At 42.1% G+C, this 21,726-nt stretch overlaps 1 protein-coding gene across 2 annotated transcripts in view; it reads right to left on the minus strand.

Moving 5' to 3' along the window:
• Positions 1-21,726, minus strand: part of adcy5 (adenylate cyclase 5) — a 48,644-nt gene that overhangs the window by 15,343 nt on the left and 11,575 nt on the right. For both annotated transcript variants that reach the window (XM_068328477.1, XM_068328476.1), the window contains 2 exons: positions 4,973-5,122; positions 4,408-4,529 (listed from right to left, as the gene is read on the minus strand). In XM_068328477.1, the coding sequence (XP_068184578.1) occupies positions 4,408-4,529; positions 4,973-5,122 (272 nt within the window). The remainder of the gene's footprint in view (positions 1-4,407; positions 4,530-4,972; positions 5,123-21,726) is intronic.

A 21,726-nucleotide genomic window follows, 5' to 3' on the forward strand; every position in this document is an offset into this window, starting at 1 on the left:
AAACCAATCATAATTCCTAGCTACAGCCTACAGAAAAGGGGCGGGGCTCGATGCAGAATGATCCCGCCCACCATGACTAGGCCGTTTTAACAGTATAGCTAGCTAGATAGATCTACTTTGATCCCAAACTGGGAAATTTGCAGATTTCTCAATCGGTGGAAGATAATGGGCGACTGGAATTACAATCACAAGAGTTTGGCGGAAGAACAGCTAACTAACAAGTGGCTAGCTAAATAGCTAGCTAAATAGCTAATCTTCATTTTCCAACTTGTATTGTGTAACAGACTCAAGTCATTGTTCATTTTAAGAAAATTTGACCTATCTGGTACGCTGAATTGATTTTACGAATATTAAACCGCTTCTCTTCCTGATTAACACCCGTAGGTCCTCCTCATTTCATGAACCCACTGTTGTTTCATCTCAGCAAACAACTTCATGTTTATCCCAGTGAAGATAATCAAATCAAGAACCCCGTGCCTTCCTGCAGGCTGCATCTAGGTACATCAAACCCAGAGACCCCGGAGTCCCACAGAGATCCACCTCGGGCACATTGTTATTCTGATCTGATTAAATACATAAACCCACAATCCAAGGGTTAAATTACCTTTAATTTGATTAATGTTGTTTTTCTTTATACCCACACAGACTGGCGTTTCCTGTTGACCCAACTAACCGAGGCTGTGGTGATCTCTCTACCACTGCCACCAGTTGGTGGCCGTTTATCCGTCCCCTCAGGTGTGACACGCCGCTCCTTCGCCGGCGTCTTGTTAACCTGCCGCTCCTCTTCATCGTCTCAGACTTTTTCCACCCCTCTTTCAGTCACTCCTGTCATCCTCATGCCAACACAAGCAGTCTTCATTTCCTGCCGTCCACCTTCTCCCTGGCACTACGTCTTCATCTCTTTTCACTCCTTCGCTGACGTTACGTCTTCATCGTGCTTCCTCTTGTCTTCCAAACCTGGCCTCATCTTTACTGGTGCGTGAAAACAGTGAACATCAGTCGAATGGGGCGTTCCGTCTCTGCTGCATGCATGTCTGCTCAGCGGGAAAGTGTTACATAAACCTGATGTGCATAATGAAGTGCAACACACACACACACACTTGAAAGCCATGTGTGTTTCCTGTGCAGTGTTTGTTCTCTTCAAGGTCAGATCCTCCGGTTTATGCAATTGTCTTTCCCAGTCTTTCTCTTCAGGGCGCTGCTGGCCTACATAACAGCCGCCGCAGCGGTCACAAGGTTTGGGAATATTTCCCAGGCACTGATGGGGCGACCGGGCATCAAACATCTGCCCCAAAGCTGCTGAGTCAGCACCGTTTTTACCTCACCGCCGATGCCAAGGGACAGAGTTTTATTCCCGAGGAGGAACACAAAGGGACGTCACGCTGCGAGGAGGGGTGCAGCATAATCGGACTCTTGTTGCACAGCTGGAAGCAAAATTATCCAACCTCCAATCATGGATGAGTTCAGGTTGAACAAAAGCAAGGCTCTGCCTGAAAGCAGCACCTTTAAGCGTTGCTTTGACCGCAACTCTGGTCGGCCTTTTTCCGAATGCTCAAAAAACACCCTAAAAGAGCACCACTAAACCCCAGACCTGAACCTCCAGCCCCTCCGTTGCCCCTCTTACCCTTTAGTTGGAACCGTGGGAGCTGTCACTTCTCTTCCTGTTGTTTCTTGGCCTCTCAGCAGAGCCCCAATTACCAAAATCCAATGCCCACTCCCCGACAGGCCAAGTCATTCCTGGTTAAATGACACATTATGACCCAAGACAGAATCAAAGCCAAGCTAACGCTGCTAACGCGCCACCTACTCCCCCCAGTGAGTAATGTACTGTCAAAGCTAAACAACGCTTCACTTCTCCTTTATGACTTTCTCTGCTCCAGATGAATATAAATACACACTCAAGGGATATTTCTTTTTTGGCCCACTTTGGGAAAACCTTTCTTCCATTTTTAAATTGGTTGTGCGTCTATTTATAGCCCAGGTTTGGTGATGCATTCCCATCGAATGAGGTTCAGTCACACTTGACTTCTTTTGTGTGCGAGTATGGAACAAAAATTTTTTTCCAGAAATATAGCCACAATGACTTTATCCATCAAATGCCAAATGACAACACCCTGGTTAAATTATCCCACCACTATAAAAAGGCACAAAGATCGGGTAGAAATGACATCATAGACTCCCAAACACGGCTCTGCGTGAGCCCGCTTTCTTAGAGGAGGTTGACATCGCGGTTCCTGATCGGCCAATGATGAGCCTCGACACAAATCTAGTTAACAACCATTGAGAACTTCCTCCAGCGGCTCCTCCTGGCACCTCCGACTGAACGCTGGGCCACAATCCCGCATGACATCCGGAAGACGGATCCCAGCCTAGGGCATTGATTACCCATCACACAAAATGTTGTGCACTCCAGCTGAGAAGCTGATGGTGAAGTTTTTTTATGTCTTTTTTTCCTGATTAAACAGATAATCATTAATATTGGGGCGGCAGTGGTAGATCGCACGTTAGAGCGGGTCGTCCAATGTTCTGAGGTCGACAGTTCGATTCCCGCTCCCGCCCCAAAAAAACCCCAAAACAACCAGAGGTGAGCTGACAGTGGGAAGCGTCACCTCTGGAGCACTGCCGAGGCGCCCTTGAGCAAGGCGCTGTCCCCCTTACAAGTCGCTCATATAGGTACACCACAAAGGAGCTGCCCGCCACTCTGCCTCTCCTGCATGCATACAGGGCCCCTGTGTTTGGGGCCTGTACACACATACATATGCATGATATTCAAACCAACTAGAGTGTGCCACTAATTTCCCTGCAGGGATCAGAATCAGTATATTAAAAGAATTTAAAAAAAATTTTTTTAAAAATCCAGGCATTTGGAAATAAACTCAGGTTTTGAAATCGACTCTCCTTCCATTCAGCTCTGTGATTTTCCAGAAAAGGATCTTAATCTTAGGGAACAAAAACTGCATCTTTTCAAATGACAGTAATATTTGTGAAAAGATCTTTGTGTGAAGGACTGCCAGTACGTGACCTAAAACTTAAAAACCCAGAGGAACCAAAGGTACTCGATAAGGGGCTTCAATAGCATCTGTTATTTATTGAGATTAGGGCTTCCACCTGACTGTGACAGCCACAGGCCATAGACGACAAACACACACACACTCACACGGCCAGTCACACATCCACAGCAAGTGTGTTACTTCATGTCACCTTAATGCAGTGTCATATTGCTCCACAGGGGGGCGCCAAAGCGAATCACAGCTGCATTAGATTAGTTTTTTGAGCAAGTAAAAAAAAGGAAGAATCAGCACTCCATCACTGATCACAGGAGACACACAGAGTGAAGGAACTCTGAAGTCAGCAGCATCCAGCCGTGAACACGGAATGCTCCGACTAGAGGTCAAAGCTGTCGACCGGGGGTCAATCGATGGCCGGAGGAAGATCAGGGATCAAGTCTGACACTAAAGACCATCTTTAACGTCGACGGAGGTTCTGACCTCCTTCCTCTCTCTGACCCTCTGTTGTCACATGACACATGTGGCATCCGGAGATCTGGGAATTCCCACCCAAAGCAGGAACGGCATGAAAAACACAAAAGTTCCATCTTCTCTAAACCTCAGAAGGAGCTGAGAGGACGGCGGTCAGCGTCCCGTTCAGTGATACCGTATATAGAGACGGGTGACGACACAAGCAGAAGGGAAATGCAGCCTATTGCCATGGCAACGCCTGCACTTTTCCCTCCTTTCCCTTCATCTGTGAGTAAAGCACCACTCAGGATTCACTTAGACTGGACCTTGGTTTATTCTATACTACATTTCTTGACATTTATTTTCCATTGTGCTGCCAAGCTGATGCAGCGAATAAATGACTCATTTAATTCATCTAAAGAGTTTACTGTATAATCTATCATTCTCCATTCTGTTATGTGTCAAATTGCACCAAAATTCTGAAGTATAAATTGTAGTTTAGTTAAGCTTGAGCTAAACTACTCTTTCAGCTAAATGTGGCAAAACCCACTCTCTCTACTTTAGCAAACACTTTGTAGCTTTGTTTTGTTTTCTATACTTTAAAATTTTTACGATTATTATTATTGATGATGCATAAATTAGCCCTAGAAGAGGTGAATATTTCTTTCAGGGGGTTGTAGCTGAAATAAAACAACTTTACTTGTTCTTAAAACATAATAAACTCAGTTAAAGGTTATAAAGACACGCTGAAGAGGTTCTAACCAGCATTTCTCACTTTCAGGGCTGTTTTTACAGCAGCTCCAGGTTTTCTGACCTCTTTCAGGGTTCAGGATGGTGTCGTCCTGCTCCTCATCGCTCTTTTGAGAGATAAGACGTAGCCAGAAATGATTTGCAGGGATTCTAAGAAAGCGTGTTATTTATAGCGGCGGGCCGGTGGTCCTGGTGTTACCTGACGTTATCGTGCTTCTGGATGTAGATCTTGTGAAACATCATGTCCTCCTGCTTTGCATTTATGTCAGCTTTCATTTCCATGGCAACGTGGCGGGGAAGCACCGAGAGCAGGAGACGTTCCTGGAAGAAAGCAAGGCGAGGGAGAACAAGTTCAGCAAGGAAGTGATGGCAACCTGGGAGACGGGCTGGAGGGGCGGAGACTGTCTCAGGAGAGGCGGAGCATGTCCGAATAAGGATAAGTTAACAACCCTCTAATTTAGATAATAAAAATAAATTAAAATTCTGAAAGTTATTCTGCAAGTAAACTTTGTCGGATGTGTTTAAAGTTCTGTCATGTGACCTGTAGCTTCACTTTGCGATAACTTCTGTTTTATATCTCCGACCAGGAGATACAAAGATGAACACGATTTAACTGAAACAAAAGAAGATTCAAGTTTGTCAATGTAACCTCATAAAGTTTATCAAGTCCCATACGGGATTCTGATTGGCTCCCATCTGAAGGACGGTTTCCGTCCACTCCTGAACCCCCGCCTCCAGGGCTCTATCCGTCTGCTCGCCCTCACCTGCTGCTGGTTCTCCCTCTGGGAATGGAGGCGGGCCTGGATGCATTCCCTGGTCTCCTGGAAGGCCTGCCTCTGGGAGCCCTCGGCGGGGTAATGGGTGCACACGCCAACGATGTTGGTGCAGGAGAAGATCAGCACGTTGGACACGATCTGCGGAGGAGGGTTTCAGAGGAACAGTTCATTTCAAAACGGAACGTCTGCTCCCATCCTGGTAGGGAGATTTATCCCGTTTACATTTCTCTCTGCTCTCTCCCCCAAATGAAAAAACACAAAACGGCTCAATCCATTTTATATGTTTGCGTCCGGCTCAGAGACTTAATGTCCTGTTGAACATTAACCTTCAGTGTCTGCATCCATCACTGACTTGGCGTCACCATCACGCCGTCCTCCCTTACAGCTGCTGACATTTCAAATACTATTTCATTGATTTGAACAAGTCTTTCCATTTTGCTTGTCACATATTAGGATTCTTATTATAGTTGCAAGTTGTTTCAATAAACCGGCCAACCAATGAGTTCTGGGTTCTTGAGGGTAAACAGCAACCTACAGATTAGCATTGGCGTTAGCCCACTGGGAGGTTAATTCTAGGAGTAACAGGAAGCAGAACATCTGAACCTGGACTTTTTTCTTGGATTGTGGTTAAAAGTCGAGCTGCAGAGTTGAATGAGCTGAAGTCTCAGTCGTTTCAGGGACATCAGAACCTGGCATCTCTTTTTACAGCATCTTTGAAGCTTTTCAATGGAGCGACTCAAGTTTTTTTGTTATCTTGTCAATGTTAGAAATTAGATGAATAACACCAAGGTTTGTAACATCAGGGAGTTAAATTCCAGTTTGTTCAACTGCTCTTGACTTTCCGTTTTGCCTTCATTCAACTTTAAGAAGTGGAGACTATATAAAGTGACTGAGAATGAAGTCTGAAGGAGTCTGATATAACTCCACAGTGTTTATACTACGTGGCCACATGTGTGTTTGAAAAAAGACCTTCCAATTCACAGGAAAAAGCCAAGCCCGCATGTAAACAGTCCATTAATGTGCACTTAATTAGATTTATTGCTCGTTTCTGAAGTAAAACTGTAGTTCTTCAGCTTTATGTGGAGCGGGAATTATGACGATGAGATGGAGATAAAATAAACCTAACTAGCAAGAAAAAAGAAAAGTGAGGATGGTTTCACAGAGGAATTCATGTCTGTGTAGAAATTCCATCCAAAGTTTGACTGGACCTGGAACTTACAGCAGGCTTTTACAACTCTGTAGAGGCAAGTTTCCTGCCATAAAACAAGAGATGCTTTCTACAACTCAAACAATGTCGTCTTCGCGCGCCGTCAGATTTCCTGCACACACAAAAAACAAAGCAAATCTGGAATCAGCGTATCGTATCGCCGCTTTGGGTCAAAGAAGCACCAAAAGTTTCCAGACAGAAGGGGTTCAACATCTGTGGGAAACTCTTCGTTGGGCCACGTTTGCATGTTTGCCCACGATTTCAAATTCGCAACCAATCAGCACCTTGAGGATTCATAGGCCTCATCCAAGTTTCCACCAATCAAACGGCTCGCACGCTGCCGTGTGCCCAAAGCAGCAGCGTTAAAAGACTTTCCATTCAGTCTCGAGCATACAGCGGGTCCCGGGACACAAACGGCCAACTTCAAGCCAGAGCCAGCAGCGCATTCATTCCACGGAGCCATTTAATGAGCTGAATCACAATCACGCCGTGGGCCCCCGTGTCGCCGGAACAAACCGAGCAAACGCAGCACGTCTTTATCAAGTGGAAAAACCCCTCGGCGAGTCTCCCTGCATAAGTCGAGCGCGCTCAGAGGGAGGTGTGGCTATAGCGGACGGCGAGCACGGAGGTGATGCATCGCCAGGAAGACTGAGGAAACAAGGTGCGAGACGGAGAGGAGAAAGCTTCTCTTCAGTTCAAAACTGTTTTACCAGGTGTACACAGGAACTGAGGTTTTATTTTGAAGGACTTCAATGTCTTTATTGTAATAAAAGCTGAAAATATTTTGGAATCCCGAGTGTTGAGCTACAGCAGGAACTAATACTGTAATACTACTGTAAACATTCGAAATCCAAGTGACAGAAACTTTCAAAAGCTCAGACTTCCTGCACATTCAACGAGAATAACGCCTTCTGGGGTCAAGATTGCTGACTTTTTAAATTCTACATTAAAAACTAGAGAGAAATCCATTATTTTGGGAGGGAATGTGATGTGGGATAAACACCCCAGAGCCGGAGGTCTGACTGCTAGCTTTAAAATTTGGAAAACAAGCTGCTGCTTTCCATCATCCTGAAACCGAAATGTGACATTTAGAAGGTGGGTTTCTACCTGCAGTAGAGCCATCCAGACAGCAGCAGCTGCACATGGAGCAGCGCCGCTGCCTCGCAGGAGCCCGCCCCCACGCTACCATGGAAACGGCATGCATCAGATAAAGTCTTTCAACAGGTCAATACAAATATTCCCCAGCAGCCGTCTTATTCTATTAATACTGCCGGCGCTCACCCAGGCCTTATTTGGAAACCTATGGGCTTTTCCTCACCGCAGAGGGAGAAGCAGAAAAAAACATGGCTCCCATGTCAAACACAGACACCCCCCCCCGGGTTGTGAACACTGAAAACTATTCAAACACACAGGAAGTCAGATCATGCTCCTCCAAAGACACAAATAAATCCATACATTTACAAAAAAATTAACATACCGTAATCAGAAGAGCTCATTTCCTTTTGGTGATTGTTTTTATTCATCATGACTCATTTTCATCCCATTCAAAAACCCGCTGAGCCAAGGAGTCAGCAGCGCTCAATCAAGTCATTCCCACTGAAATGACTTGTGATTCATGTGTGAATATGTGAGTCAACCCGTTTAAATTCAGAGTCCCAACCAATCAGGAGCCTGCATTGAACTGCAGGAAGTTGGGATACGTAACGGTCGGGACACCCCCGGGTGCGGTTCAACCCATGCCATGTCCCGTTCCTTGTCCTCTGATGACCTGAAGGCCAATGCGGCGATTGGTTTAAACCATCATGACTTCTATTCACTTTCAGCAAAACAGCTCCAGACTCCTGACATCCTTCACGTTGACCTTGTTTCCACTTTTACGTTCGCATGGTTTTGTTTACACTATAGCTGCAGTAACTATAGTGTAGCTGGTCGCCATGGCAATGCCTTACAAGTTGTCTCACTGTGATTGCCCATCTTCACCTTGCCACCCCGCCTTGACAAACTACTATGTCTGTGTGAGAAGAAATGAAGACAGCGTACATTACGTTAAAGACGGTGGCCATGGTTTGTCTTTACCTCAGTCCCGTCTCTCAGCGATGATACTTGGTAGTGACAATTCTCTCCGACCAATCGGTAGTCAGTGATTCCACAATGGCATTGGGTACCACCTTGACTGGAACTTGATTCGCCAATGAAAAAACAATGGAAATGGGGTCGAGGTGAGCTGTCGGACTAAATGAGCTCTAGCCGGTTGGTGGGGAGTACAGATAGTTAAATTCCTAAAAAAAAAGTCAGAGGCAGGAGAAGGAAAATATCCATCAGATTAGAATAACTCGCATGACGCCCCATTTGGAAAACCGACCACTCGTGTCTTTATCGACAGTGACGACACAGTTGTGATTTTAATAACTGTCAGCCACCTCAGAAGACCTCAAGTCAGTCAGGAGACCTCGACGGAAGTCCAGTCGCTTCTGATTCATCCTTCAACAACTAGTTAATACATAGTGAGTAGCGCTAATTCAACAAACCTGAAACAATCAAATCCTCCAGGAAGGTTACAACATTCACACTGTCAGTTGCTGACTCAGCACTGAGGTCATGTTGGAACTTTACAGTAGACTAACAAGTAAAAAACACCTTAGTCTAGGGCTGAGCTAAACAACAGCAAACTGGATATGGTGTTAATTTTCTTAACCAGGTGAGGACTTAAATGATTAGACAATGAAGCTATAATTTATTGGATTTAAAAAAGGTTAAACTATTTGTTCTCTAAATGCATCTCCAGGGGATGATTGTTCCTTAGATGCATTTTCAACTTTTTTGCTTCGTCCTTTACCTCTACACCATTTGAAAAGGTGCAGGGGTATATGTGTAGAGGTAAATTTGACTGACAGAAATTGGAAATATTGTGGCGGTACGATCACAAACTGCCGCAGCAACTGGCTGAAACAAACCGTGAGGTTTATTTTGAGAAAAATGCGGTGATGTAAATAAACAGGCCTTTAGTTAGCACACTGAGGCGCATTGTGTGCTCCAAGGATAAATGCAGATCATGTGCTTCATGCTGATTAGTGTGAAAAGCCCGGAGTCGTACCACAGGGCAATAAACAAGAATGTGTGAAGTCCCTCACGTGTCGGCCAGCCGTTATTTGTCGCTGGATTTCACTTCAAAAGCTGTCAGCTGCTCTATGGAGGCGGGCAAAACCAGGCGGAAAGGTGAGGCTCAAAGACAGGTTTGGTTGCATGAGATATATGTCGGAAAAGTTAGTTTCATTACTATAAAGTGAGATTTCTTCTTTGCAAAGGCAAAGCTACATTTCATTGAGCACTTGCCCCTAGAATTTGGCACCATTATTAGTTTTGTAGACAATCAAGACACAGAATCTTTCACTAATTTCCTCAGGATTTAGCTTGGAAACTTTTCAGCTTCACTAAATTTGAATGTTGGAATCAGCAAAGTGTCAGCAACAAAATATGTGAAGCAAACAAAGAACATTAGTGTCCAAAAAGTGAAGCATTTAAGAGAACTGATGAGACATACAAGCAAACCTTGGTTTTCGAACGCTTTAGACATCGAACAAATCAACCAAAAAATTTGGAATTCTTTTTGTCTTTGAAGTCTAACAAAATTTGGAAGTCGAACGCGAAACAGACGTCTTTTTCCCGCCGCCAAGCGCGAAAAAAGGCGAGAAAAGTCGAGAGAAAACATGACGGTAATGTGCTTTTTATTTTAGTTTACTGTAATCAATAATTTTTCACTTAATTTGCGTTCCATTGCCTATGGTACGAGTTACGGTACCGTAAACTTCTGTCCAAAAGACGACGGTAACTCGTACCTTAGGCTAACCTGATTACGTTGGGGGTTTTTTCTTTCTTTGTCGTGTTTGCTTCTTTTACAATTCTTTGATACGTTTCATTACAATACAATTTGATATATACACTGTGTAAATGATGAAAAAAGGTAGTTTTCTAGCATCTTATTTGTAATGGGAAAAATGTATTCGGAATGTCCTGGACCACCAGGTCACCCATCAAGAGCCGTACTTTTGGCCACCAGACAATTATAAGAGCTTGAATCTCCTGCTATTCCTTTTAGCTCTATTTTAACCACCAGCTCTGCAGGGATTCACCATTCTCTAAAACTCTTGTCACTGGAAATCCATTGAGGCGAAAGATCAGAGTGTGTTCATTACTACCAATGACGCGGTTCACATCCATCCAGTTGCTTCATTTACTGTTAATAAAAAAAGAATTCCACAAAAACAGCTGAAAACACTGGAACTGGACCTGAGTCACAAGCAACTCGGGATAATCGGATACAGATTTTTGGTTGTTCAGATGATACTAGAACCGTAAAGAGAACGCAAACGAGAGCAGCGTTTTCTGCGATAATGCAAAAATGGTAAAAGTGGTGTTTTAAAAAAAGAAGAGAAAAAAAATCACAATTACCTTATTGCGTTACTATGTGGACAAAATGCCATGCAAGATCATCTTGATAGGGTAAAATCACTGCAGCTACTGGGCCGTGGGGGGTCCAACTCGCTTTTATCTGCATTGTAAAAACAACTTTTTCATTCATAAATAAAATGTTAAGTATGATTTAACACCGTTTTGCATCGACAAGGAATAATTCTAAAGCAGCGAAAGCTTTCAAGCGGCCGTGATGCCTCACAGGAGACGCTGAACTCCTGGGAACTAAAAGGTCATATTCTATGAGTCATGCCTTTGAAGAATAAAGACAAGCCCAGCGACAAACAGAAGAAAAAGTATGTTTAATTTTTCATGTCATGCATCAAAAGAGAAGAGATAGAGAGGGACACCGACTAACTAGAGATTCTTCCAAATATAGACGCCACATTTCAACACAGGCCATACAGGAGAGACTGTTTGATGTCAACACACAGCACTCAAACCTATTTTCATCCAATTTTCTAAATTCTCTCTGGAAATAAATGGGGGTTTTTTTTTTGTTCTTTTCTTTTTAAAGCCAGGTCGGTCTGTGCATCCAGTGAGCTGCTATCCACCTTGACAAAAGGAAGAAATAACTTGTTGGAATTCTATCTGCTGGCACAGATTTACTCACAGGGCTTCCAGCTCGCTCACTTCAGTCCTCACTTAAGGCCTTAGAACCAACATGGCCTTATGAAATGCTCTAAAACAAAGTTACAAATATCCTGAAACACACTCTCCATGTTACCGGAGAAGCCCGGAGCTTACAGAGAGAAAAGACATGGACAGAGAAGGCGTCCCCAGGTCTGCCCGAATGATGAAATGCCATGAGAAACACTGCTGCGTCTCCCGGGACGACTTGTCCTGGAGTGATTCTCAGCATGAATTCATTGTGTTGGATGGATACACCTCCGCATAGTTGATAAGAGAAGCCATAGCAATATTTTTACCCTCTGCAGCAAAACCAGTTTAGACCACAAAAGTAAAAACCTGAAGAAACTTTAACCCTAACCCTTAACAGCTTCAAATTATCAGATAGTGATTGTTCTGCAGACGGGTCAATTAGTTTACCGTGCAGGCAGGAAGCAGGAAAAAACAGCTAGTGGAGCTTTGTCCAACTTTTAAAAGACAACAGAAACCGCTATCTTTAAAGCTATATAAGTAGCATGCTGTACCTTCTCTATTTAAATCCATCCACAAACAAGAATGGAAGAAAAAAAAAGTCAATGAAATACAGGAAAAAGAATGGGATGATGAAGTAGGAGACCAAAGAGTATATGAAGGATATGAAAAATTGGGAGATGGTGAAGAAAACTGAATGCAGAAGCAGCAGAAGACAAAGAAAAGGAAGACAGAGGTGAGGCCGTGGCTTACACTGTAAATATTTGTCTCTGCTGCTTCTTACTGCTGCCTCAGATAATCAGAAGAATTAATCACTACTGGAGGTAAAACCCAATCAATAAAGACTCTCAGAACTCAGCAAGCCACCCAGTCAGGTGATCGGGGACCAATGAGGACGGAGGAAATAATGTTGCGGACTAACTGACTGCACAGTGTTTTTCTTATTTAATTTACATCATCTTTCAGGAGTTATTGGATGTATATCTTTGTAATATGAACACGGAAATGTAGAGACAGATACTGGAGATTCTTCATCTGCAGAGGAGACAACGGTTATTCATTCAAACTACATGAGCGTTGAACTGAGCAGCTCATTTTGAGATCCTGATATCATCAGCAGTCTTGTATTTTTCTGCATATTAAAAAAAAAATTGGTTAAAAATCACCTTTTACTTATTTTTTCGATCCATTGACCGGTATTGGTTGGAGGTTCCTTCTGGTTTCAGGTGAAAAGTCTTGGTATCAACTTTCGTAGAGTTCCCAGAGGACATCCCAATAACTTGGGGATCCCTTCACCTGTCCTGTAGCACCACTATGAGGCCTACATTTAAGGAGTAGAGCGAAACCAGGTAGAGACATCCACGTGTAAGTGACTGAACATTAAATCATGTGCTACAAAATACAGTAGATGCTTTTCGTTTATATAAAGTAGGTCTCAGGTAGAAAACGACTTGAAGGGCACTTGGAGAGTTAGATCAGGTTTAGATCCAACTCAAAATCAAATTATCTGCACCTCTACCCAAAATTATCCCATTCACAGAGAACTATTTGAGATATTCTCCTACATAACTGACAAACATAACACAACCTCCTAAGCAGAGATAATTACAGACCAACAAATAAACTAGACTTGAGGTTGCCATGGTAGTCTCAGGGGGTGGGAGAGTAGGAGACAGCATGAGGGTGTGCTTTGAGTGTTTTTAAAAATACTAAACCCTTGTTTTTAAAAAGACGAAGTTGATGACATGCAGGAGTGGGTTCCTATATTCCTTTATAACCTTGTTTCATTGCCAAAAACCTTAAATGTGGGTCGAACCTGCCTCCACTGTGAAGGTAACCCCAATGAGATGGATATCAGGCTTTTTATCTCGGGAGTACTAAAGGTAGGAATCCTAACATGTTTTAATGCCAGCTGACTTATCTTGACCCGTTTAATCTACTCCACAAAATAACAGGCAATCCCAAACAGTATAACCTGAAAAAGGCAAGATTCATTTCTTCAGAGAAAAGAGACTTTCAGACAAATGAGACAATTAGTCGTGGAACTAGAGGCTAACTTTCGTTTTTTTTTTTAAAAAGCAATGTAAAAGAATTAACCTGGGCAACACAAGTTATGTTACACTTAACATGTTAAATGACATCCAACTCTGACAACACGCATGTGTCCCACATGATCTGGGCGGTCTAGCATCACTTGAGGAAATCCATCAACATCCTAGAAGTAGTGACAACAGCACGATCCAATAATTTTATGTTTTGGGAAAATAAATGTCTCATGTGGGAGGTAAAAAAGTGAGTGTGTGTGTGTGTGTGTGTGTGTGTTTGAGAGAGAGAGAAAAAGCTTAGTGTGAAAGAAAGAACCTAGCCTCCAACATACCAAGCATACCATGTCTGACCCAGCAGGGGATAAATGTTAATGCTCAGCCTCGGTATATGTGCAAATCAGCACTGTTCAGGCTACATTCATTGCCAAAAGTAGAGGATATTGGGTTCCTCAAGTGTGACTAATGGCGCCTGTTATAGAGCAAAAATGAGCAAAGGTATTATCAAAATTTAACTTGTTTAGATCACATGAAAGCAGCTGTGGCACAGGCATGCCGTGCAATAAAGGGTATTATGATAATGTCGGACTTAAACAATTGAAACGAAATTGAAGAAAGGTGCTCTTTAGAGGGGTCTCGTGCAGGCTACTCATTAATTATGGTGACATCTACTTGCTTCTTTCATGTCCTGACACCATTGTTCCGACTCTCGGTCCATCTCGGTGCCTTTGTATCATTCTTTTATGAGACCCGTGTGTTTAAATTACTTGCCGGACTGACTTTCTACAAGACTCATCATTCATGACCACGTTTGCCATTATGGAGCCGACGCTGAGAAAACACAGCATCGGCCTCGGAGGAGCATGAGAGTCGTCCTCACATCAGCTGATTGGGATCAGCTGTTTCATTCATGTTCCACAATAACTGGCTTATTCACAGCTGCCTGGCCGTCGGCTGAATAGACGTTGTCAGTCATATTTATGCAGAAGTGCAGGGCTAAAGCTGTTCGCAGGAACTACTCCTTCCATCGCCCAGATCTCCGCGGATGTTGGCATTGTTGCTGTAAGATTTAACGATTATATCTCGCTGTTCTACAAGTGAACGAACGATTTAATTGAGGAACAGAGGAGAAAAATGGCAAAGCTCATCAATTAATACAACACATGGAAAAGTTCATCTTGTTCTCAAGTTCACAGTCAAAACAGCTCAGACTTGTGTCTTGCTTGTATTTGGCTAAATTCAAAAATTGAATTTCACTTGAAATCCAAACAGGCCCTTTTTGTTCCTTTATTCCCCACATCCTTTTTAAAAAATTTATTTATAAGAGTGTAACCAACTGATCCATTGAAGAGGAATGGACATGATGGTGGATTTTTATTTTTTAGCTTCCAGAATTAAAAATGATTTTATCTTCAGCGAAGGAGTGGAGAAATCCACCGACCAAATAAGGGTTACTTACTGCAGGAAACTTGTGGATTCAGGGATCCAATTTGAGCAAGAGAAGAAAGTGCTGCTAAATAAAACTCCACCTCCACCGTTTGTTTAGTTCTCCACTAATAGACGTCCAGCAGGGGCTTTAACTCAGGGATATGTAAGCCTGTCAGTTAGATGTCCCATGCTCCTCTGCACTGCCTCCACTTGTTTCCACAGTTTTATCCACGCGGCCCTTGTGATGTTCTGTGTCTGCCGGTCTGTTATGTTTGGGTGTCTGGGAGCCAGCAGCCATGACAGTTCTGTCTGAGTGATCAAACACACCCATGCTGTGATTTCCACAACACGAGGCCAAAAAGGGACTGGAGGCCCTCAGAGGCTGCTGGACCAAGTTACCACTGGCCTGCTCAGTGACAGTTAACACCGTAACACCTTTCAAACGATGCCAACCGCGACGCTGAGCCTGCCAAGACCCTTCGGACTGTTGTTTGGTCATGTCAACATTCCTTTACAACATACCATATCTCTACATTTGAGTAACACCACATCTCTGAAGTGTAGTCCAGGAATCGGTCTCTAGGGTCGACAGTCTCCACGGTGACCTTTCCGTGCCTAACATCACTTCAAAGTTGTTTAAAAGTTATCAAACAAATTAATACAGGTCAATGTCATCAATGGTTCCATATTCAGAAATGTGAAGTCCCCAATGGGTTTAAAAATGGAGCCTGCACCAAATAAATGCATTCCAAGAGAAATCACAGGAGAAGGAACAGCTAAATATTAAAATGTGTACATGTTTCTTCACAGCCATTACTCAGAGATTAACCAATTGTTCCTCTTAGAAATGAAAGTCTAGAAAAGACTTTGCATCTAGAATCCCTGAGTCATGATCATTCTGTCGACTCTATGTGAATGAGGTCTCTCTGGTCAGCAGGTTTTCTGCTCCAAAAACATCTGATACCCGGGAACTTCTACACCCAGGAGGCTTTCTTTGTGTCGCATTCATGATTGTTGTACATTTCAAACTTTCACAAACAAGACAAGCATACAATTCTATAACCGCGTGAGGAGCACGTCCACACATTACAGATGTATCCCTATAAGCCCGTTCAGACACTCGCACAAAACCGCTAACTAACAAAGGTGCTTCTGTTGAGGCAAGAATGGAAGCGGTGCCTTGCAGCTATTAGCAACATGAAACACAGTTGGGGCTTCTTTGTGGCAACAACATTCAGTTGTTGTACAAAGTATGATCCCTGGATGGATGGTTGGGCGACAAAAAGGAGGCGTTCATGACTATTAGTAGAAATAATTGCTTCATTTTCTCATAAAACACATCACACACACGTGGATGGTTGGGTAGTTTAACAGCTCGTGGACTGCTCTTACAGCAAATCCGCTAAATTATACTTTGCGAAGACTTCCTAAAACATATTTTCTTTCTCCAAAAATCACACTTCTCTCCACATATTTACAAGCCCTGACTGGCCGGTTTTGCTCAGTGGAAATTTGGCAGCAGCAAACCAAAAACCTCACGACTAATTCATGGAGACTAACTTGAGTACAATTTTGAGGCACTTGTTCTTTACTGGAATATTAAAATCTTCTTACACTTCTGCTCAAAAGTAAAACAGAACCAGATCTGTTTCTATTACCTTTCAGATTGCGATGAGTACAAAAAGTGAACAATACGATACTTCTTTATCATAAGACCTACGTACCTACTTATAGCAATAGTGACTAGAATATCCAGTATATGAAGCAGATGCTCTTAATGCAACAATAAGAAGCATTCATAAATGGGTTATTTGGTATGTAGATACCATATACAAGGTCTTTGCCACAAATTGATATTTCGCACAAAGAAACTTTCAACAATAAACCCATTAAGTGGCAAACAAGAGCGACTTCAATTATTTTATAGTCCCATCATCTGAATGGAATGACTATCCAAAGGCACCAGACAAAGAAAGGTCCATCAGAGGCACATCTAAGAGTAAAGAAAGGTCTTCAGCAGAGGCGTTACCTCCTCCAAGGTCCACCCATCCATTTTAAGTAAAACAAACCCTGATCTACGTATATTCAATACATGTCATCAAAATGAACAAAGGACTCTGTATTAGAAAGAAAAAATGTTTCCCTGTCTTTATCTAGATCTATGCCAAAATCAAACAGGTCCATTTATGGCGCATGTTAAAAAAAAAAAGGGCCCAAAAGCCTGATCCTATAAAGTACAAAATGAATGTAAAATCTCCCAATTTCCTCCTAACCCTATCCAATTTTAAAAAGGTTCTTTTGAGTCGTACAGTCAACACTCCTACCGAGTTTCATCTCCATCTGTCAAGTAGTTAAAGACACATGATAAAGTATAGCAAGATTACCATCTATACTACATTTATACAACTACAAATGAAAAAATTAGCAATTTAATAAATGAGATTAATATAAATTCTTATCTTGGAACACCTTTGAATGGAGCGTCTATAATTCTGAGACACGGCAGCATTAATTCAAATCACAGTGCTAATGAAACCCCATGAAATCCATATTCCTACTGCTTTTGAGCTTCATTCTTTGGATATTCCTTGAAGATAAGTTCATGACAAGCAGAAACAGATCAGGGAAGCTCCTTGAGAATGACAATGAACTAATCCCTGACCTGTGGCTTGTGAGTCGTTGTATCCTGCTCAGTCTACAAAGCAGTCAAGGTTCCATCCATATAAGGCCGGTTGGGGAGACTATGAGTCTTATCACACCCTGCTACTGCTCTGCCTCACAGTCATAATACATGTGGGAAGAATCACAGGAGAGGGATCTTAGAACGAAGGCTTTTCCTCAACAACCAGCCACAGAATAATGATAACCCCGAGCTGAAAGATTGGCTCTTCCTGCACGATATGAACCATCTGTAATTTCAAAGCAATTTTTAGCTGAATCCAAGCGGCCCTTTCTAAAAATAAAAATAATAAACAGATGTGCAGAAAAAGTCAGACAACCGTTTGTACAACATCAGGATGCTTTTAGCGCACTCCAGTTCAGTAGAGCGCTTAAATCGGGTATCCACCGTGTAAATGCATTAAATAAAACATTGTTCCCCACAGTGAGAACATATAATACATGGAATCTATTAGCATATGAATGCTGCAGATGGCTGAAGAATCTATGCATCTGAAAACTAAAAGACGCTAATCAAAAATGTATTTTTATAATACTCAAAACCATGTGTGGATAATCTGATTGATTAATCCAGGTTGCATAATGTGAGACTTTGCAGCTTCGCCTCATTGAAAGTTGAATATCTCTTGACTCGTATTTGCAGATGTTCTGGCTTTTCAATTCCCATTTCATGATATTCAAATAATCACGACCAATAATAACCATTACATGAATCCTCAAGCTCTTCTCAATTGGTCTGAGTTGGTGCGCCTGTTAAATGCGCTCCATATGGGACATTTGTGCAACAAATGGTTCCACTCCCCCATGCAGGAGGGGGTAATTGGCGACGGTCATGCTGCCCCACATCCAGCCTCCGTCATGCAGTCTCCCTCCAGGGCAGCCGGCTTTCATGTCCCCCTCACAATAGCGGCTCTATCAAACTATGGAGGAACCAGAGTTTGCCCTGGTTGAGGTCCGATGCCAAAGAAACCAAATTTAAAAGAGCCATTGGTCTTTTAGAAAACTGAGAAGCTCTGAAGAAACTAAACATCTAGACGTAAAAAAAAAAAAAAGTAAAAATAATGAATATACTTCAGCGTGGATCCGTAAATAGGCCGTGTGATGCTATTCCATAAAAAGTCGTATCGAGGGACACGTCTCACACTATTGGTGAGTCATCTGAAAATATGAGTGTGAGTCACAGAAAAACACCAGATCCTCAGCCTCTCCATCCATCAGCGCTCGACGGCAGGACAGTACATTTGCATTCATTACTGATGATAATAGAACTACTATCCACAATTAGCATAATGGGGCATAATGGGCTCAATGGACTCTTCGTGCCACCTTGACAAAGGCAGCCTGTAAGGCACGCCGTGTTACCGTGCCTTCAAGCACACTGTTCGTGCTGCATACACATTTCAATCCCGACCAGGGGCCTCATTACAGAAAAATGCTTTTCTTATCCCAAGTTTCAAATACAGGAAAAAGCTCATGCACACACCAAACACTTCCATCACACCTGGATACTGTCTGTACATATGAAACTAGATTTTAAAAATTTTAAAAAAAGAAGCATTGGATATTACATTTGATGAGTAATAATTGTGTGGATAACTGTATATTTACAGGAATTAGAATGTTTCATGCAGGCATTTTTTTTTTTTTTTACCTTTTACAGAATGTGCTGCTGGCCTCAAAAGATCAAAATCTATTAATTTTGCTTTAAGGGATCTATTTTTGGTTCACTGTGCACTGATGTGAATACAAGCCTCGGGTCCATGAGTCTCTGGTTTTCACCAAGCAACCCCTTTTACCTGAAGCATAACCCCGCATCGATTGGTGACGCTTTAACATATGGTATTTATAACTTTATGACTCAGACGAGCCATAAATGGTCACCAGTCTGACCATTAACGTGAGTACTGAACACCATGCAATCACCATAAGACAGACTAAAAATAAAAACGTTATTTTAAACAAAAACCTCAAATTACATGCAAAAAAAAAAAAAAAGTGTTAAAAAAAATGCCTGAAAAGAGCGAAACAGAAGATAAATCCCAACCTGAAAAGGGGATAATTGGAATTAAAGCAAGCTAAGCATCACTAGGTTCAGCAGAGACTCATTCTCATACAGTAGCTATGGAAACATTCGGCGTGCTTTTGAATGACGTCGCCAAGCGGCAGCGGGTACGTTCAGAACAGTTAATGGACTGAGGCGGCACTCTTAAATAACCCCACAACAATCAGACGTCTTATTTCTCAGACACATGATCTGCAGAACAGATCAAAACTTTCTCCCCTTATGCAACCAAGATTGAGCAACTTTTCAAGATGATTAAAATATCAGGGTCAATCATGTAAAGCGTTGCACTTGGATCTTAAAGGACCAGAACTGAGACCTTCCCCTCATCATGATCGAGTCTGTGATCGCTGATTATTGGAGTAAGAGCAGTTTCAGTACGGATGCATCCTAAAGCTTGATTGAAATTCTATGTCAATTTCTTTCTAAAAATGAATTAATCAAGCATCTCACTGATGACTGAAGGTCTGGATGATGTAACATCCCATTTGCAAGGATGTACCACAATCCAAAGGGATGGTCTGGTTATATTTGAGTAGACAGTAAATCCAGTAAGAGGAACCAACCGTTTCCTTGGATATCATGGATGGATGGTTTTACCCATGAGCTGAATTCATGAGGTTTAACCTGGGATCTTCCCTTCTATTCTTTCCACAGACAATAACAAATGCAGCAACTGGCCATCTCTTTCATGAGCCGCCCTTGATTCATTGATTACGAGGCTAAGCCTTGGAGATGGGAAAGGACGCCATCTCCAATGCATCCGCCTAATAAAAATGGATGTGGTAGCATGTAGGAAAACAAAATTCAATGTCTTTATTTGATTGAATTAAATCATTCATTAACTTTGGCTAATTTTAGCATAAAAATCTCCATGTAAAGGTTAGTAGGTTTTCTTGGTGGGTCCGGTAGTCCACTAGTCTCGGTTCCACGGGCTAAAAGATCTGTGGACTTCATCCTTCTGCTACCATACACACAGCAGCATTTACACATTAACGCCATGTTCCTCCTGCAAAGTTAACTGTACTTGGCATGACTCCCAAATCACTTTACCCACAGCTGAGAAGCAAAATTACCCATAAATCACAGCAGTCACAAAGGAGTTCTCATATACATCTACAGTATTGTCATCGTAACCTTACTCATGTGGCCATTAAAGGGATTAATAACCTGAAAACACGAAGGTACCCTACTTTCTGTCCTGACCGACCACCAACACGCTTTACTGCATCTGGGTTGGTATACTTATTGACCGTTTACATACTGGCTATTTGAATATTTATTTTATATTTCTGTGGAAATGATTTTTTAGCTTCCTTGCTTGCTTTTACCTTGAAGTGAGAGTTTGGGCGTTCCATTCATAATTAACATGTAAAAATCATATAAATACTTCATAATGATCTTTGAATAAATGATGTATGACCTAATAAACTCTGAAGTATCTAGTTTTCAATCTCAGACTATGTCACTAGTTACAAATATCTTGTTAGAAAGAGGTTTATAATATAAATATGAGCTTTCAATTAAATCCATAAGCCATTAAAATTTATATTACATCAGTGTAAAATCTATGTAGCAACAGAAATGTGAAGTAAAACATGTCCGCATCTGGTCTGAATTTATCAAGGGGACATTCCCATAACAGATATTCTCTGAACAGAAATAAGGAGTATTGTTTATCTACATGGAACTGTTGATGTATTTACTGTATGAGGAACAGAACTCGTCTTGAGTTTCTTCTCAGAAAAGGACACAATCCTCTCGGAAAACATTGGGTTGCACGGCAACAAGTCAACAACAAGCAACGCAGAAAACCAGTCAATTATAAGAAAAACATTTTTTAAAACCACGTTTCAGGCAAATTTTAGAAAGACAATAAAAATCAAATCAAGGGGTGAGCATGATGGATGTTGTGTGATGCTGGCAGCGATGTCAAAACGATCAGAATAATAACCTGTTTTTGGAGTCGGGAGCAGCAAATGTTCAACCTATGACTTGGTGTTTAAAGATAATTACACTGATGGTTTACAACCAACCAGGAAGTTAAGCTGCGTTAGCAAAGAGCTCAAGAGACACATCAACTATATATAAAAAAACGTATTTGTTCAGGATAAAAATGATTTAAAGTATTGGTAAAAATGTAATTTAGAAGAGGCAAACCAAGCAGGCAGGAAAGGGAGAATAATCTATCCTAGACTAGGGGATGATGGACGGCCTGGAGCAGCGCCCTCAGAGGGGAGTCGGCATACGTTGT

The sequence above is a fragment of the Antennarius striatus genome, chromosome 12 (assembly GCF_040054535.1).
Source record: "Antennarius striatus isolate MH-2024 chromosome 12, ASM4005453v1, whole genome shotgun sequence".
Classification (NCBI taxonomy): Eukaryota; Metazoa; Chordata; class Actinopteri; order Lophiiformes; family Antennariidae; genus Antennarius; species Antennarius striatus.